Genomic DNA, 16,382 nt, shown 5'->3' with positions numbered 1-16,382 from the left:
CAGCAACCAAATGAAGTAACAGCGAAGACTAAAACTTTCCAATGGGGGCCATACTGCAGCCCATCATCTCATCCCAGCGTTTGTTTGGTGCGCGTGAACCCGACGAAGCCCCGGAAGACGCCTGCGTGCACGGTTCCCTACCTCTCTAAGATCAGGAGAGCCTCTCTTCAGCTCTCCGGCCATTACCAACACGGACTTCAGGGCTCTCAGTCCAAAATCATAGTGATGTTGCTTGGAGAGTTGCTCCCGGGCCAGCTTATAAAGGACGGTCATCTTTTTGGCCAGGGTCTTTTGTGATCAAAGACAATGAAAAGCAAAGAAAGAAAATGACCTGAAAGCAGCAAGACATCATTCTACAAAGAAAGTGGACACAGTGTTCAGACGGAACCACTCTATGAGCAAGCCGACCTTGCCTCCAAGAGCAACACCAGCATGGGGCCTTCGTTTTCAACGATGACAAATGAGGAACTAACTTCAAAGAAGGTCAGTCTTACCAAACTCTGAGGACTGTCTTTGAAAGCTGAGGAAGATCTTCACTGGCTTAAAGAATAGAACCCATCCAACTTTTTAAATCCTAGCAATCATGCTCTGAAGATGTGTTTTCTGTTTATTTGGACCTGAACATATTATTAAATCTTCTCCTGGGGGCGCCTGGGTGGCTCAGTCGGTGAAGCGTCTGCCTTCAGCTCAGGTCATGACTTCAGGGTCCAAGGATCAAGGCCCACGTCAGGTTCCCTGCTCAGCAGAGAATCTCTCCCTCTGCACTTCCCTCACAACTCATGCTTGCATGTGCGCTTGCTCTCTCTTGCTAATAAATAAATAAATAAAATCTTTCAAAAAAAAAAAAAAACTTCTCCTGTAACTCGTTTTTCAAGATGAGTCAGCCACTCATAGATGACTGATGTAGCCGCTGGTGTAGGCTATTACGAGGACTCAAAGCCTGCTGCTCCCTAGGGAGGGTGTGGGGACTAAGAACCGAAATCCCAATACTCCTGTTCAAAATCTGGACAACATGCGAGCAGGAAGAGCCTTTTAAAAAAAAATTACAGAAAAGAAACCTCACAACCCTGTGTTGAAAGTATTCCCTATTTTGTACATTTTTCAGAACCTCCTGGGAAAATACAGGTGCATACTTTTTTATACATATTTTAAAAGGTGATAAAGGAGATAGGGTGTGTGTGTGTTTCAAAGCCACATATTCTCACGGTATGAGGCTAAGTGAAAGAAGCCCATCAAAGAGGGTTATATACGTATGATTCCATGTGACCGACTGTCACAACAGAGAATGGCAGGTGGTTGCCAGGAGTGAGGGCCGGGTGGAGGGTGTGCTACCAGGGGATGACAGGGAGGACTTTCTTTGTGGTGATGGCCCAGTTCTCTATCCTGACTGTGGCTCTGGTTACACCACACACGCGACAGAATGTTCTAGAACTCTCCATGAGAGAAAGAGAGAGAGAATATGAATGAATGAATGAATGAATGAATGAATGAATGAATGAATGAAACCCGATGGAATCCAGATAAAGCTTGTACCTGGGCTAATAGCACTGTGCCCTCGTCATTCTGACAACCTGCCTTGGGGGGGGGGTGTGTAAGATGTCATCACTGGGGGAAGCTGGGGGAGGGGCATGAGGAACTCTATACTATTGTTGCCACTTCTTGTGAGTTAAATTACTCAGAAATGAGATTTACAATTTTAAAAAGAGGAAGGAGGAAGAGACAGACAAAGCAAAAAAAATTTTAAGCTACACACAATGCAAACTGCCAAATGCCCGTCGGAGAGGAGAGCGGAGCCAGGGCAGAGATCTGGGATGGCCGGGCGGGGCACTAACGAGGCCTCACCTTGGCCCAAAGGAAGCCCTCCGAGAAGAGCATGATCTCGCAGATCTGCTGCAGGTCGGGCACGATCACCACCACGGGCCTGAAGAGGGCCTTCACCGACTCGGGCAGCTCCGTGCGGCCCGCGTAGCCTGGGTTCATGGTGATGAAGATGCCCATTCTCGAGTCCAGGGAGATCTCCTGCCCTTCAAACTGGAGGAGGACGGGAAATAAAGGGGGTTACGAGGCCAGCAGGCCCCCCACCAAGGGGGCTGGGAGAGTCATGGGGCTGCCTGTCTTCATGGCTCTAAGGCGGAGGCCACACTTTGACTCCATTTCCCGGCATTAAACGTGGAGTCCTCACGCTTATGACCGAGTGTTCTAGGCAGCAAGCCTTGCTCTCCCACCCCATGACCCGACTCTGATCTGAATCCAGGGTCTGCACACGCGAGAAGGGGCTGATGCTGGGACGAGTGCAGCCTGGGGGTGATGAGAGGTGCTGTGTCAGCCCCAACAGGTTCCCTAACCTGAGTCTGTTTCCTTTTCTGCAAGGTTGTGGCGCCTGCATGAGGTGATCGCTCTGTGCTCAGCACCCAGCCCGCAGCTCCGCGCAAAGTGGATTATCACTCATGCTGCTTGTCTCAACCCCCATTCCAACTCCACCCCCGTCCCGCCGCCTGCACAGAAACCCACCCCAGCATCCTTCCAGAAACCAGCCTCTGTTCCTCCACATGCCTCAGGGACCAACAAACTACAGAAATCTCTATATTTTGAGGGTTTTTTTTTTTTTAAGATATTTTATTTGAGAGAGAGAGAGAGCACGCACATGAGCGGTGGGGAGGGGCAGAGGGAGAAGCAGACTCCCCGCTGAGCAGGGAGCCCAAGGCAGGGCTCGATCCCAGGACCCTAGGATCATGACCTGAGCCGAAAGCAGTGGTCTAACCTACTGAGCCACCCAGACGCCCCTATATTCTGAGTTTCTTTAGCCTATGGTCCAGTGTCACCTGTCTCAACTTTTGTCTCTAAGATTTCACTATTTTCTTTCTTTCACTGGTCCACGAGATAGACAAAGATAGAAAACTGTATTTTTACGAGGCACACACTGCCTCGGTGACAAGAGGGCCGCCCAGCAGGTAGCTACGGCTCCCCGAGGAAGGAGGCCACTATCCTGTCTCCCAAGCCCACACGGAGACCACCCTCACCCACTCCCTGATATACATGTGGGGCCCCGACTGCCTTCTGGAGACGATGGACTGGCCTGCTCTTAAAAACACAGCTTCTGGAAACCTGAATGCATTACAGGTTAAATTTCCCTCCTTCAGGGGCACCTGGGTGGCTCAGTTGGTGAAGCGTCTGCCTTCGGCTCAGGTCATGATTCCGGGGTCCTGGGATCGAGTCCCGCATCAGTCTCCCTGCTCAGCAGAGAGCCTACTCCCTCTCCCTCTCCCTCTGCTGCTCCCCTTGCTTGTGCTCTCTGTGTCAAATAAATAAATAAAATCTTTAAAAAAATTATCTGGGAAACTAATTAAATAAACTCATTCTTAAAAAAAAAAAAATTTCCCTCCCTCAGGAACAGTAAGCTCAGCCCTAAAATATTTCGGAAGAACCAATTAAGAGAAAATACATCCAAAGCCTTCATGGGAATCCTGAAAATGTTTAACAGGATTGAGTTTACATATCTCTTGACAGTGAGCTGCACTGAGGTCTGGGAGCAAAGCAGGAGGACACGAGGGCCAGGAGGTACCTGCAAGGGAATCCTCACCAGCCCAAGCCAAACCTGTGCCCTGAACTTCTCAACGAGGCTCTGTAGGGCCTTGGAGGATATATAGTTCTCAGGCACAAAGGAAGGACGATTTCAGGCACACAGGGACACGTGTGGTGTGACAGAGCCTGGTGTGTCTGCAGGGTGAGTGGCATGGGGTTGACAGAACGCAGGGCACACGGGGTCACAGGGTCATAGGGGGAGCAGCGGAGCATGTTAGCATCCCAGGGGGACCCTTTCGTCAGAGAACCCACCTCTGGGCTATCTAAATTATGTCCTAAGATCGTGTTTCTCCAAACTCTGATGCAGCCTCATCAGCTGTAACTTAGTAGAGACTTACTAACTCTGGTCTACACATACATCCTTGGGTGCCAGAGGTCGGGGAATGCTCAAAAATTTTCAAATCTGCCTTTTCGTTTTGATAACAACCTTAAAAATCCTGCTCGTTTTAATCCCCTAACTTGACGAGGTAGGAGGGCAAAATTTTGTGTTTCTGTGATAATGTCTATTGAAAGACATTTTGATCGAATGGACCATTAAACTTAAAGCCTGCTTTTTTTCCCCTCAAACTTGGCAAGTGACCAAGAATATTTTCCGTTGACGGGGGCCCCGCCCATCACTCACAGGAGAACACTGCCTTACCGTCCATACCACTACTTCTACAGCGCAATCCGGGCCGCTTTCCAGAACAGTGCATTCCCTAATTCTCAAAGACGCTGCTAATTTGGGGGAAACCCAACCATCTCAATTTGAAAGTGAAAATCTGTCGAATCCTCATCTGATGTTTCGAAAGCCACCCGGCATGCAGCCTGGAGAACGTGACCGCGGCGGCCGCACACTCACACGCACCTGGAACGTGGTGAGCTGATGGATCAGAGCGTTTCGGATCGTCTGAATCTGAGAGGAGATGACTGACAGTACAGACGCGTCGATTCGATTAAACTCGTCAAAGCAGCCCCAAGCCCCACACTGGGCGAGGCCAGAGAAAATCTTCCCGATGGCCTAGTGTGAAGGGGGGGGGGGAGAAAAAGAAAAAAAAAAAGCACACGGGCAATTTTTATCTTTCAGATCGCATGCGATACCTTTACAGATAGATAACCTAAATCAGAGCAGTGCACATCGGGCTGGCAGAGAGCCAGCCGGCCAGCCGCCCCACTGATGGATCTTTCCGGCAAGACTTCCAGGACCCTCATGGGCCAGCTCTCCCATTCACGGGACTTTACAAATTAAGGATTTTCATGGAAAACTCCAGAGTTCTGGCTTCTCTTGAAATACTGGAAAATCTAGCAGCACCGGGTCCATTTCCCCAGAGCGGTAACGACTAACCACAGCTGGAGAGTGGCGCCCCCTGGGGCCGCGGCCCTCGCCTCACTCTACCTCTGCACCAGCGGCTCTGCGGGGTTCCCGTGGCCGACGTTTGCTCCCCGTGCTATCAAAGCAGACATGTGTATGTTCTGAGACTGAGGGCGGAAGATTTTTTCTGCTCTAGTCTTCCAGCTGCCTCCATGGCTTTTCATGGAAGGGTGTGGGGTGCAATGCCTTCCTCCCACGTCCCGCGCTCAGCTCTCCCCATACCTTGTAGTCCATGCCTTCCCCGCAGTTGGTCACAACACAGAGCAAGCCCAGGGCTTTGGCCAGATCCTTGGTGGTCTCAGTCTTGCCAGTACCTGCCGGGCCAGCAGGGGCCCCTCCCAGATACATGGACAGTGCCTGTCGATGAGCCAAACGCAAAACCTCTGTTGTCTGCTTCACACGGGGAAACGGGTGCCATTTCCCAAAGCACTGCGACAACATATGTGCAACATACGTGTGCCAATGGACACATTCACGCTCACCTTTCCTGATAGTCCCTGTGTTTCACATTTCTGTGTTTTTCCATTGACCTCTACTGGCCGCTCCCACATCATGATGTAGGGACCAACGTACCAAGGACTGACATGCGGGAACGAGCGCCTACCCTGAGGACGAGGCCCCCATAGTGCCCAGAGTTGAGGCCCGTGCACACACGTACATCTGTGCCGGGAAGGATTAGTCCTCCCCAAGGAAAGGGCTGGCCCTTTGTCTCCAAATTCTAGGATTTGACCTCAAAGCCTGTGGAGTGTCCTGAGAACTGTGACTTTGGGCCACACGGTATCAGCTTGACTTCTGGAGGGGCTGGAAACCACAGTCAGCCAGACAAGCAGTCAGTCATCTCTTACAGACCAGTCCCCAGTTGAAAGCTTAGACACCACGCATCCCTGGCGAGCTTCCCTGGATGGCAGTACGCCCGCGGCCACACGGACTTGCTGCAGGACAGAATGCTGTCTGCACAACGACACCGCGACAGGGAAGTGCAGCTCCCAGCCTGGTCTCTCCCGGCCCCCGGCCCCGGCCATCTCCCACTGCGGTTTCGATCTGTATCCCTTTGCTATAATAAACCACAACTAGGACTGCAATGGCTTTTCTGAGTTCTGTGAGCCCTTTCTGCAAATTATTAAACCTGAGGGTGGTTTTAGGGGCTGCCTGAACCGGCAACAGCCCAACCCCAAAAGGTGGCTAGAAGGTCACGTTCCAAGTTCAAACTTGTTTATAGATTTTGAACAGTGATGTCCTTTGCTATCGCACTGGTTTCCGGGGGCTGCTCTCGCAAATTACCACCATGTGGGGGGGGGGGGGCTTAAAACAACAGAAATGTATTTGTTCCCAGCACGAAAGTCCAGGAGTCTGAAATCGAGGTGTTGGCAGAGCCACACTCCCTCCAAAGCTTCTGGGGTTCTTTGCTCTGGCGGCTGCAAGCTTTCCTTGGCTTGTGGCCACCTCACTCCAATCCCTGCCTCTAACATCCTAAGAGGAAATGTCTTCTCACAAGGACACCAGTCATCGGATTTAGGGCCCTCATCCAGGAGGTTCCCAATCCTTCCCTAATTAAATCGACCAAGACCCTATTTCCAAAGGTCACATTGTGAGGTTCCGAGTGGACATGAATTGGGAGGGACGGACACGGGTCAACCCAGAACGGTGTCTGCAGTCGCCCCAATCACGCTTCAAGAACAACCCATAACTACAGGCAGCTGCTGACGGCGCAGTCCGGGTGGCCAATCACCTGCGTGAGGGTCAGGTAAATCCGGTCGGTGAGCGGCGTGATGACCAGCCTCCCATTCAGACCCATGTACTCGTAGCCGTAGCTGAAGGTGCCTGTGCACTGACGGATGTTCAGCTCGTCCGGCTCCCGGTCCCAGTAGAACCGCAGCTGACTTTCCCACTCAAACTCCCGGGCCTCGAGAATGCTGGAAAGGGAGAGGAGGGAGAGGAGGCCGGAGAAACAGCAGGGCCAAGCCTGGTGGAGGACGCACTGTGACATGCCGGGGCCCCCGGAGGTCCCTACCTGCCTCTTATGAAAGAATCGACTATATCTCTGGCATGCACGTCGATGATGAGGACCGTGTTGTATTTCTTTCTGTCGTTCTTGCTCAAGGGCGTGGTGATCCGAGTGACCAACTCATCGATCTGCTGGTGCATTTTCTTGCCGTAGTCCTTCATGGCCTGCTTCTCCCCTTCCTGTACTTTGTGGAAGACATCCTCCACCTCCCAGGTCCACCACACCTGGCAGGCGGCCAGCACCACCATCCCTTGGTACAGGAGCATCCAGTCGACTCTAAAGGAAGAAGCACGCCTGTTCAAGACCTTTTCCCAGGGACCGGCACCGGATAACAGTCCCCACAAGAATGTAATTCCTTGGTCTGGAACGGGGGAGCCAGAGTAAGGGCTCTGGTAAGTAAATGACGTAACTCCTCCGGCTGGATAGGAAAACACCAGGCCAACCCCATGTGCACACGAGAAAGTTAGAGGTGATGAAGTAGAAAGACGCTAGATCCCTTTTAAAATACGCCTGGACAGGTTTGCAGAGGGACTTAACATTATGGGCATATGATAAGAATTTCTACATTTTTAAATTCCAACAAAAAATTTAATCATCTCTGACCACCCCACCCCTTTGCCCAGTTATAGCCTCCTGCAGGTTGCTCACTCTTCTTTTCTCTCCCATGCACACCTGTCCAAAGTTATACACACATATGGGGAGCCGGCCTGTGGCAGCTGCTCCCCCAAAAATGGCACCAGACAATACAGGGTACTCTGCACCTCGCTTGTCCCATTTCAGAATTCTGAGCCAAGCCTCCAGGTCAGCAGATATAGTCTCACCCGATCTTTATAAAAGCTGCGTGATTTTCCGGGGCTTGAGAGTGCTGCAGTGCACTCAAACATTACCTTACTGATGTCTAGGCAGGGTGCTTCCTGTTCCTTCACCAACACAAGTAAGACTGCAATAAACATCCGTCTACACCATCTGGTGATGTCTGGAGACATTTTCCGTTGTCACGACTTGGGGGGGAGGGGTGTTACTGGCATCTGACAGATGGCAGGGGCTGCAGATGGTACCAACCACCCTATGAGACACCAGTGTCTCCCATAGCAGAGCATTCTCCAGCCCCAGACATCAGTAGTGCTGAGGTGGACAACCGTGTTCTACGTCTAACCTGACGAGTCAGAGCTGCTTCCAGGCTTACAGAACAGAATCCCAAAAGCAAAACAACCAGGCCAAAGTACAGTGCACTCTTTGGGTAGTTTGTTTTAATAGAAATGGTCAAATTACTTTTAAAGGTTGTAGCTATCCTTACCCCACTGACAATGCCTAGCACTGCCCTTCTCACCACATACTCTTCAGCACTAGGTATTATCACTATTTTGATTTTTTGCCAATCTGAATGGCAGAAAAATAGTATCTCATTCTATGCTAATTTGCAGATCCCCGATGACTAACAACAGCTCTCCTCTTTTCATATGTTTATTAGCTGCTTGGATCTCCCTTACAGAGATACTAATTTCCAAAACTGGTAAGTGCCTTGAAATATATTTAGGGCAATTTTTTTTTTCTAAATCATACTTTAAAAATAATGGACCCAGAGCTAGAAGGTCCAATCCAGGAAAAGTGACTGTGAATTACTAGTCATTACCATGATGACATCCAACGAATGGAAAAATAAATTTAAAAGAATATTTAAAACAATGAAAACATTGGGCTTTGCCATCTTGTTTTAAAGTTGTCTGGCACCTCTAAAACCTCAATAGTATTTGTAGTTACGATCCCTACACACTAGAGAGAGGTAACGAAGGTGATGAAGGGCCTAGGAAGTCAGAAATCGGGTGGGGGGGGGGCAGAAGCAAACTTGACCAGAAAAAATAAAGTAACTCTGGGCAGAGCTAAGAGGAACATGACGGTGTTTGGCAAATCCCAGGACACTGTTTTCTGGGGCTGCATACCCCTGAGCCTGTCTTCTCAGTGATGCCAAAACATGTCTGTTCAAACAAACCAGTATGTTCAACTACTCGCTCCTGTCATTAGAAACAACAGCTCCAGTGTGAGGCGGAGGGGCATTTGGGGAGGAGAGGGGTGGGCGCAGACACTTCGGGGTGCCGTCCTTTACTCCATCTCCCACCAACCACACCCTGTGACACACAGCAACGCCCTGGCAAAGTGGTAGTGATGAGGTAGCTGAGACTAACATCGGTGTAAAATCCATCTGATCTGCGAGCATTAAGGAGACTTCAAAATACTCAGTGATCACTACTTCCGGAGCTGGTGATCTGTCCAGTTCAGCTCTGTAAGAGCACCTAGCACAGTGATTAGCTCGGAGCAGGAGTCCAATAAATATTCGTTCAATCAGCGAATATAACTGATAACGTGCTAGAGCCACTTCCTACCAGTTCACGAGAGCTCGTTGTCAAATATTCCAGAATTTTGCAGGCTGCTGTTCAAACCACTGACCGTTATTCCACTTAGCTTTGAAATGATCCGTGGAGGGAGTGTTTACACCATGAGCATTGACGAATTCTCTAAATCAGAACGCCAGTTTACCAGCACACGCCTGAACAGATCTGTATGTACCTGATTACATAAGGATATAAACCCATTCTTACAGTACCTAAAAACAGAAGGATCATAACCATACAGGCATAACGCTATTCTCTAGGAAGTTACTTAACTAGATGTCTTCAGTGTGTAAAATCAACGGGATAGCATTCTTAAAATCATAATGGGGGTTTTCTGCGTACATAAAGGCCCCGCTGAATATATTCCCGGGAATCCCACCTAAATCTAAAAAACTCGTTATCCAAAGATGCTTCGTGTACTTTGCGCTCAACCGCACATTAAGGCCAGCCCTCCTCGCAGCGAGAAGCAGGCTCAGCTCAGCTTAGCGAGGCGCCTGGATGCTTCTCGGGCCACAAAAATCAAGGCGTGATTGAAATCGTTAAATATTTTAGAAAGGACTTTACTCCTTAACCCATACACGGATTAACGCTCCCGAACACCTGGATTCTGCTAGGTCACCGGTTCGCTCAGAATCCCCGGGGCAGGGGGGGCTTATAAAATACACAGATGGCCCCACCCCCCGAGTTTCTGATGGGGGAGATTTGGGGGAAGGCCCAGGCATTTGCATTTCTAACAAGCTCCCCCTGGGCCCTAATGCAGCTGGTCCAGATGTCACCACCCTTTGAGAAGTCCTGAACTAGGGGATCCTTTAAAGACAGACAATGCACAGGGCCAACTTAATGATTGCAAGGAAAGAAAACTTCATTGGGAATATCACTTGATCTACTCCAAGCCCTTAATATGAATCCATCCATTATGACTCTTCATATGATAACGTGACACGTGTTCCCAGTCGCGACCCTACCTGCTTTTGTCCTCACAGTATCTAAAAATAGCCTCCTTGGTGATCAGCCGGTTGGTCCTCCGCATTTCGTTCAACACCGCCGTCATCCAGTCCTCCACGCGCCCCTCGGCCCGGACGATCTTGCGGAACTCCATGACTTCTCCTTCTGCGGAGATCATGGCAGACACCAGCTTCTCTCCATTCTCCCCGTCGTGAAACCTTAGCAGAGCGATGTTGTCGTACATCTGCAATACAGTGGGACATCCGCCCTGCGACACGGACGCTGGGTGGCAGCGCCAGGGGCCGAGCGCTCGGTCACACGTGGGAGCCACCAGGACGCAAGCCCCGAACAGGGGCACGCGCCGGATGGTTGCGTCGACCCCGCACTGTACAAAGGTCCGTTCGGGGTTAAAAAGAAAGAAAGGAAAAGAAGACACGCTCCCTGCCCACACTTGGGGTTCTAGAGCATACGCGGGCGTAGAGAGGTATCTAGACAGAGGAGACGCAGAACGGCCTGGTGATTCCACACTGCGGGGCTGAGGAGTTCGACAGACGTGTGCTGGGACCCCCCGATGCCCCAACTGCGTGACCTGGGGCAAGCTGCTTCTCCTCTCTCGGCCCGGAATAGACATAATTATGGCACTTCCAAGATGAGGCTGGAAGGGTCAAATCAAACATGTGACAAAGGCCTCTGGCACATAAACCACTTGCCGTCTGTTGCCCATCATCGCTGATACTGATCAGAATGCTAAAAAGGAAAATGAGTCTTTTAGGACCCAGGATATAAGACAAGGCACTCTGCACGTCAGAGGAAGGGAAAGGCAACAGGCTTTAAAGGATAAAAACCAGAGGTTTGCAAAAGGAGGCTACCAGTAAATGAAATACTTCTAACACACACTTTTCTAATACAGTCAAGTATCTGTTTATGAAAGCAGAAACAAAATATAAAACTCCCCTTTGAGAAAGGAGCACATACGACCCAAGACATGAATTTTAGTTTAAGAAGGAAATCAGCATTAACTAAAGGGAAAGTATGGAGTTCTGTACTTGATCCCAAATGCTTGGCTTATTTGGAATAAAGGAATTATTCTGCAACACAGATTCAACACCGCAAATGGTTCTGCCCCCAGGGGGGGCACTAGGCAATGTCAGGAGACATTTTTGGTTGTCTTAACTGGAAAGCGATGCTCCTGGTTTCTAGTGGGTAGAGGCCAGGGATGCTGCTGAGCGTCCCACGGCGCACAGGACGCACGGCCCCCGGCCCCGACACACACGTGTACAGCCACAGAGCAAAGCATTATCCGGCCCAGCTACTGACCCTGCCTATGCTGGGGACCCCAGCCCTCAGCTGCTCCTAAATATAGAGCTTTGACCCACGGATTGAAGATTCGTTCGGGCCATGCTCTGGCCGTCTACCGCCAGAGACGGTACTGTCTGTTGTTTCCTGACGGTCAGTATTGTTCACGGATGCACATACGTTTATGTCCAAGTATGCAAAGCTGGAAGGAATCACAGCCAAGTCGTGATCGTGGCTGCCTCCCGAAAGGGGAGGGAGAGCCGTGATAGGGAGAGGGGGCAAAGACTGTGGCAACTTTACAGCTTTGTTTTAGAGAGAGAGAGAGAGGGAAAGAGAGGAAAGGGGGAGAGGGAGGGAGGGAGGGAGGGAGGGAGGGAGGGAGGGAGGGAGGGAGGGAGACAGCAAATAGGATTAACTGGTAAGAGGTTGGTTACTAGTCATTTCTGGGCGGTGGATAACGTTACTTAGCTGAGGTCACAAGGCGAGCACTAAGTGCTTTACAAATACAAGCTCATTTAATCTTAATAACTCCACGGAAGCAGGTAACTCCTGGTGTTATCCCCGTTTACAGATAAGAACCCAATGCCAAGGCACGCCTGGGGGGCTCAATCGGTTAAGCGGCTGCCTTCAGCTCAGGTCATGGGTCCTGGAATGGAGCCCCATGCCAGGCTCTCTGCTCAGTGGGCAGTCTGCTTCTCCTCCCTGTGTGTGCTGGCTCTCTCTCAAATTAATAAGATAGAAGAAAAGAGAAGAAAAAAAAGAAAAGGAGAAACCGATGCCCAGAGAGGTTAAGTACCTTGCCAAAAATCACACAGCAAATCTGTGCGGAGCCAAGATTTGAACCCAGGCAATCTGGCTCCAGAGTCCACATGCTGAAGCACCATCCTGTATCACCCTCTGCTTATTATATCAGTCTTTGTGTATTACTGGATTCCTTTTAGTTTCTCCAAAAAAATAACGTTTTGGGACTTTAGAAAAAGAGCAACAAACAGTGGAATCTTTGTACAGTTTCAGACTAAGTGGATTTCATCAGATTTATGTTTCCGATAAAAGCCCGGCAGTATTTCCCAGTGCCAAGCCCCGTGACAGAGCGTGGCAGCCGCTCCCGGGGGTGGGGGCGCGCGGGACCACAGGGGCCCACCTTGATCATGTGCTCCTGGACGCAGAGTGGGTCGCTGTTCCCCAGGATGCTGAGCAGCTCATCATCGGAAATGAAGAAGAACCTCGGGAAAGCGTTTCTCTTGGAGTCTAAGTAGTCGTTTAAGCTCTTCTGGCATTTCTCGAGGCCCTCGCTGATGTGCTGCAAGTCGGCCAGGCGGTTTGCGGCCTCGCAGCATCTCTTGATCACGGGGTCCTTTAAGGTCTCGCCCATGATCTGGACGAGGGCAAGAGGGGAGCCGTCAGGCCAGGGGAAGCACAAAACACGTACCCGAACCACAACCTTTTGGGGGCCAACGTGGCAGAAGGGTCCCTAGCACCTCCTAGCATACTATAAATTTACTTATTTCTGATGTTAATGTTTTCGGCCCTCCCACTAGAAGGTCAGCTGTGGGGGTAGGGATTTTTAATCCCTTTGGCTCACTGACGTGCCCGTGGGCCAACAACACTTTCTGCACGTGCGAGGCCCTCAGTCACCCTTCGCAGAATGAATGAAGCCACGAGTTCCACTTTGGGCCACATGGATGTCCTGGGACGGTCCCTCCAGCACTCTTCACGGTGGCACACGGAGGGGGTGGTGAGGGAAATATCCCCAACCTCCAACAATAGGAAACCGGGTCAATCGTTGGCTGAAAGTGATCGTTTCCATGTTTATTTATCAAAATACATGCCAAAGACATTAAATTTTTTTAAAGGATCACATTGGTAAGAATGATATTATTTTGTGGAATATTTATGTATAATACTTATTTACATGTTTATACAGGAATAAATTCTGGAAAGATAGATACTGACCCATCAAAATGGTTATCTTGGGTGTGGGAATATAGATACTTTTGTTGTTGTTTTTTAAATAGTTCCTCAGTTCTTCTATAATAAATAGTCATTGTGTGATTTTTTTTTAAGTTTTAGAAAAAAAGCTTATGCAAATGATTAAGGAAATATTATCAACTCTAATGGATAAAGGAGACCCAAATGCGAACCGGCCCCTCCTAGCTGGAGAGCGTGCAGCACCGCTGAGCAGCAAGGCCCCCCGGCTTCGAGGCCAGGCGGCTCTGGGTTAAGACCCTCGCCCCACTAATGGCGAGGGGCAGCGATGACAGGCACCACCTTTTCCCAGAAGGACTTTAAAATGGGCGATACTCCTTCACGGGCAATTTACTTTCCACCAGTCTCTCATGAGATATTCATCCTAAATGTGGAAAAGGCAGGAGGCACAAGCCTGCGGATTATTGATGAAAGCAAAGAATTCCTTGTGGAACAAGAGGTCTCGTTACAACAATCAACCAAAGCAACGTCGAGCCACTCACTGGAACGTTTTACAAAGATGTCAGAATCTTTTCTCAGTGTCATAACATGAAATACCTTTCTCATAATATTCAAAGAAAATTAGGGAGAGAAAATTATATAAAATATCGTTATCGCTGTGTGTTTAAACCCATATGCACAGGGAAAAAAAACGAAACAAATATACGTCATACTAAAGTGGTCACATCAAGGTGACGGAACTCTGGAAGATACATTTTTTTTCTACCTTCCTACATTTTCCAAGCTTTTTAAGTATTACTTTTATAATGAAAAATCAATATAAAAAAGCTGCAGTGCCATGTGCCAGTGGCTTGAAACCAAACAATTTTTTTACGGAACAAATGAAGGTCATATGTAATGATTTTAAACATTCAGAATTAGGGGCGCCTGGCTGGCTCGGCTGGAAGAGCGTGCAACTCTTGATCTCAGGGTCATGAGTTTGAACTCCACGTTGGGTGTAAAGATTACTTAAAAAGAAATAAGCTTAAAAAAAACACAGAAGCTACTTAATACACAAAATACTACTTATAGAAACATAAGTAAACGTATCTCAAGTCGCTGTCCTTTTAGGACTAAAACAGAAGCCAGGCACTTGCCCTCTTAAATATCCTGTCGATGTTGTCAAACTTCTTCGCTTCATCGGGAAGTTGTGACCTGATATCTCCACCGATAAAAATGCTTTCAAGATACATCCATTTTCTCTGAACCAGCATCCAAATCTGGAAATGCACGACGTTAAGGTCAGCACAGGTACCTCAAGGTATGGAGGGCAAAGCCCCACCCTAACACAGGACAGATGCACGTCAGCTCAGGTCAAAAGTCTCCCCGGGCAAGACGACAGCGTGAGTGCACGCCCTCCTTTCCAAGTATACAAGAATGATGGAGAGAGCACAGCTAAATATTTTAAGATACAAAGTCTCACACAAAGGCAAAAGAAAACTCTCCACACCACCCAGGACAAGGAAGAATCTTCTGGTTGTAAGCAGGGGTGAGGGCCCTGTTACCCAGAGGAACAAAGGACAGATTGTTTAAAAAAAAAAAAAAAAAAAAAACAGGGGCGCCTGGGTGGCGCAGTCGTTAAGCGTCTGCCTTCAGCTCAGGGCGTGACCCCGGCGTTCTGGGATCGAGCCCCACATCAGGCTCCTCCGCTAGGAGCCTGCTTCTTCCTCTCCCACTGCCCCTGCTTGTGTTCCCTCTCTCGCTGGCTGTCTCTCTCTGTGAAATAATTAAATAAAATCTTAAAAAAAAAAAAAAAAAACAGGGGCGCCTGGGTGGCTCAGTCAGTTAAGCATCTGACTCTTGGTTTCAGCTCAGGGTGGTGAGATCAAGCTCCGAGTCAGGCTCTGTGTGCCGAGGGGAGTCTGCTTGAAGATTCTCCCTCTCCCTCTGCCCCTCCCCTCCTCTCTAAATAAATTCTTAAAAATAAAATGATTAATTTTACATTATGTAAATTTCATATCCATTTTTTTTAATGTTTAAATAATGAAGGAAAATAAAAGAGTGCTCTATCCTACCTAACAAACAGTAATGGACCAAAACGAGCAAGTGAAGAAAGTCCATGCTTGAGAGGGGGGAGGGCCGGGACCCCCTCCATAGCCAGTGAACCAGGGCCAGTATCATCCCAGCCAAAACTCAAGTGTGTGGCCTGGAACAAGGCAATTTTTTTTTAAGATTTTATTTATTTATTCGACAGAGAGAGAGGCAGCCAGCGAGAGAGGGAACACAAGCAGGGGGAGTGGGAGAGGAAGAAGCAGGCTCATAGCAGAGGAGCCTGATGTGGGGCTCGATCCCAGAACACCAGGATCACGCCCTGAGCCGAAGACAGACACTTAATGACTAAGCCACCCAGGCGCCCCTGGAACAAGGCACTTGCCTGGGGTCTGGGGAGGGGAAAAGAGGCAGCCTACAAAAATGATAAGGTGAGCCTGGGTCGCTCAGAGAGGTCTGGACTAGTATACCCCACAAGAAGAAAGCCCCCAGCCACCTAATCATATAAGACCTTGTTCAGTGCTGTCCAACATGACAGGCTAACCTGGAGAAACTGCAGAAACAGGGGACAAAGGGAAGGCAGCACAGGCAAAGACATTTTATGTAAGATCAGCTTTAAAAATAAGTAGATCCCACAGAGGAAAACACTACCGCGAAGGATACATACACACACACACGAAAACTCCGGCCTGAGAAAGGAATAAATACAGAGAAATCTGAAAAGGGCTTTAAATCTGTTTAAAATCTTCTATGTGGTAAAGAAGGTGAACGTATCCTGACAACAAGAACAGGACAGTATTCGACAAGAATAGGGACGCATGAAAGAGACCCAATTAAGAATCATGGAAGTTAACAACGC

At 49.1% G+C, this 16,382-nt stretch overlaps 1 protein-coding gene across 2 annotated transcripts in view; it reads right to left on the bottom strand.

Moving 5' to 3' along the window:
* DNAH10 (dynein axonemal heavy chain 10) overlaps positions 1-16,382 on the bottom strand; it is a 126,180-nt gene that overhangs the window by 60,436 nt on the left and 49,362 nt on the right. For both annotated transcript variants that reach the window (XM_045778772.2, XM_087857428.1), the window contains exons 29-37: positions 14,632-14,754; positions 12,711-12,944; positions 10,294-10,517; positions 6,945-7,214; positions 6,663-6,846; positions 5,156-5,290; positions 4,430-4,582; positions 1,843-2,031; positions 142-288 (exon numbers count right to left, since the gene is read on the bottom strand). In XM_045778772.2, coding sequence (XP_045634728.2) covers positions 142-288; positions 1,843-2,031; positions 4,430-4,582; positions 5,156-5,290; positions 6,663-6,846; positions 6,945-7,214; positions 10,294-10,517; positions 12,711-12,944; positions 14,632-14,754 — 1,659 coding nt within the window. The remainder of the gene's footprint in view (positions 1-141; positions 289-1,842; positions 2,032-4,429; positions 4,583-5,155; positions 5,291-6,662; positions 6,847-6,944; positions 7,215-10,293; positions 10,518-12,710; positions 12,945-14,631; positions 14,755-16,382) is intronic.

Source organism: Ursus americanus, chromosome 30 (assembly GCF_024610735.1).
Source record: "Ursus americanus isolate L20-20 chromosome 30, mUrsAme1.1.p, whole genome shotgun sequence".
Taxonomy (NCBI): domain Eukaryota; kingdom Metazoa; phylum Chordata; class Mammalia; order Carnivora; family Ursidae; genus Ursus; species Ursus americanus.
The sequence above is the reverse complement of the archived record's forward strand: the minus strand, read 5'-3'. Positions and strand labels throughout refer to the sequence as shown.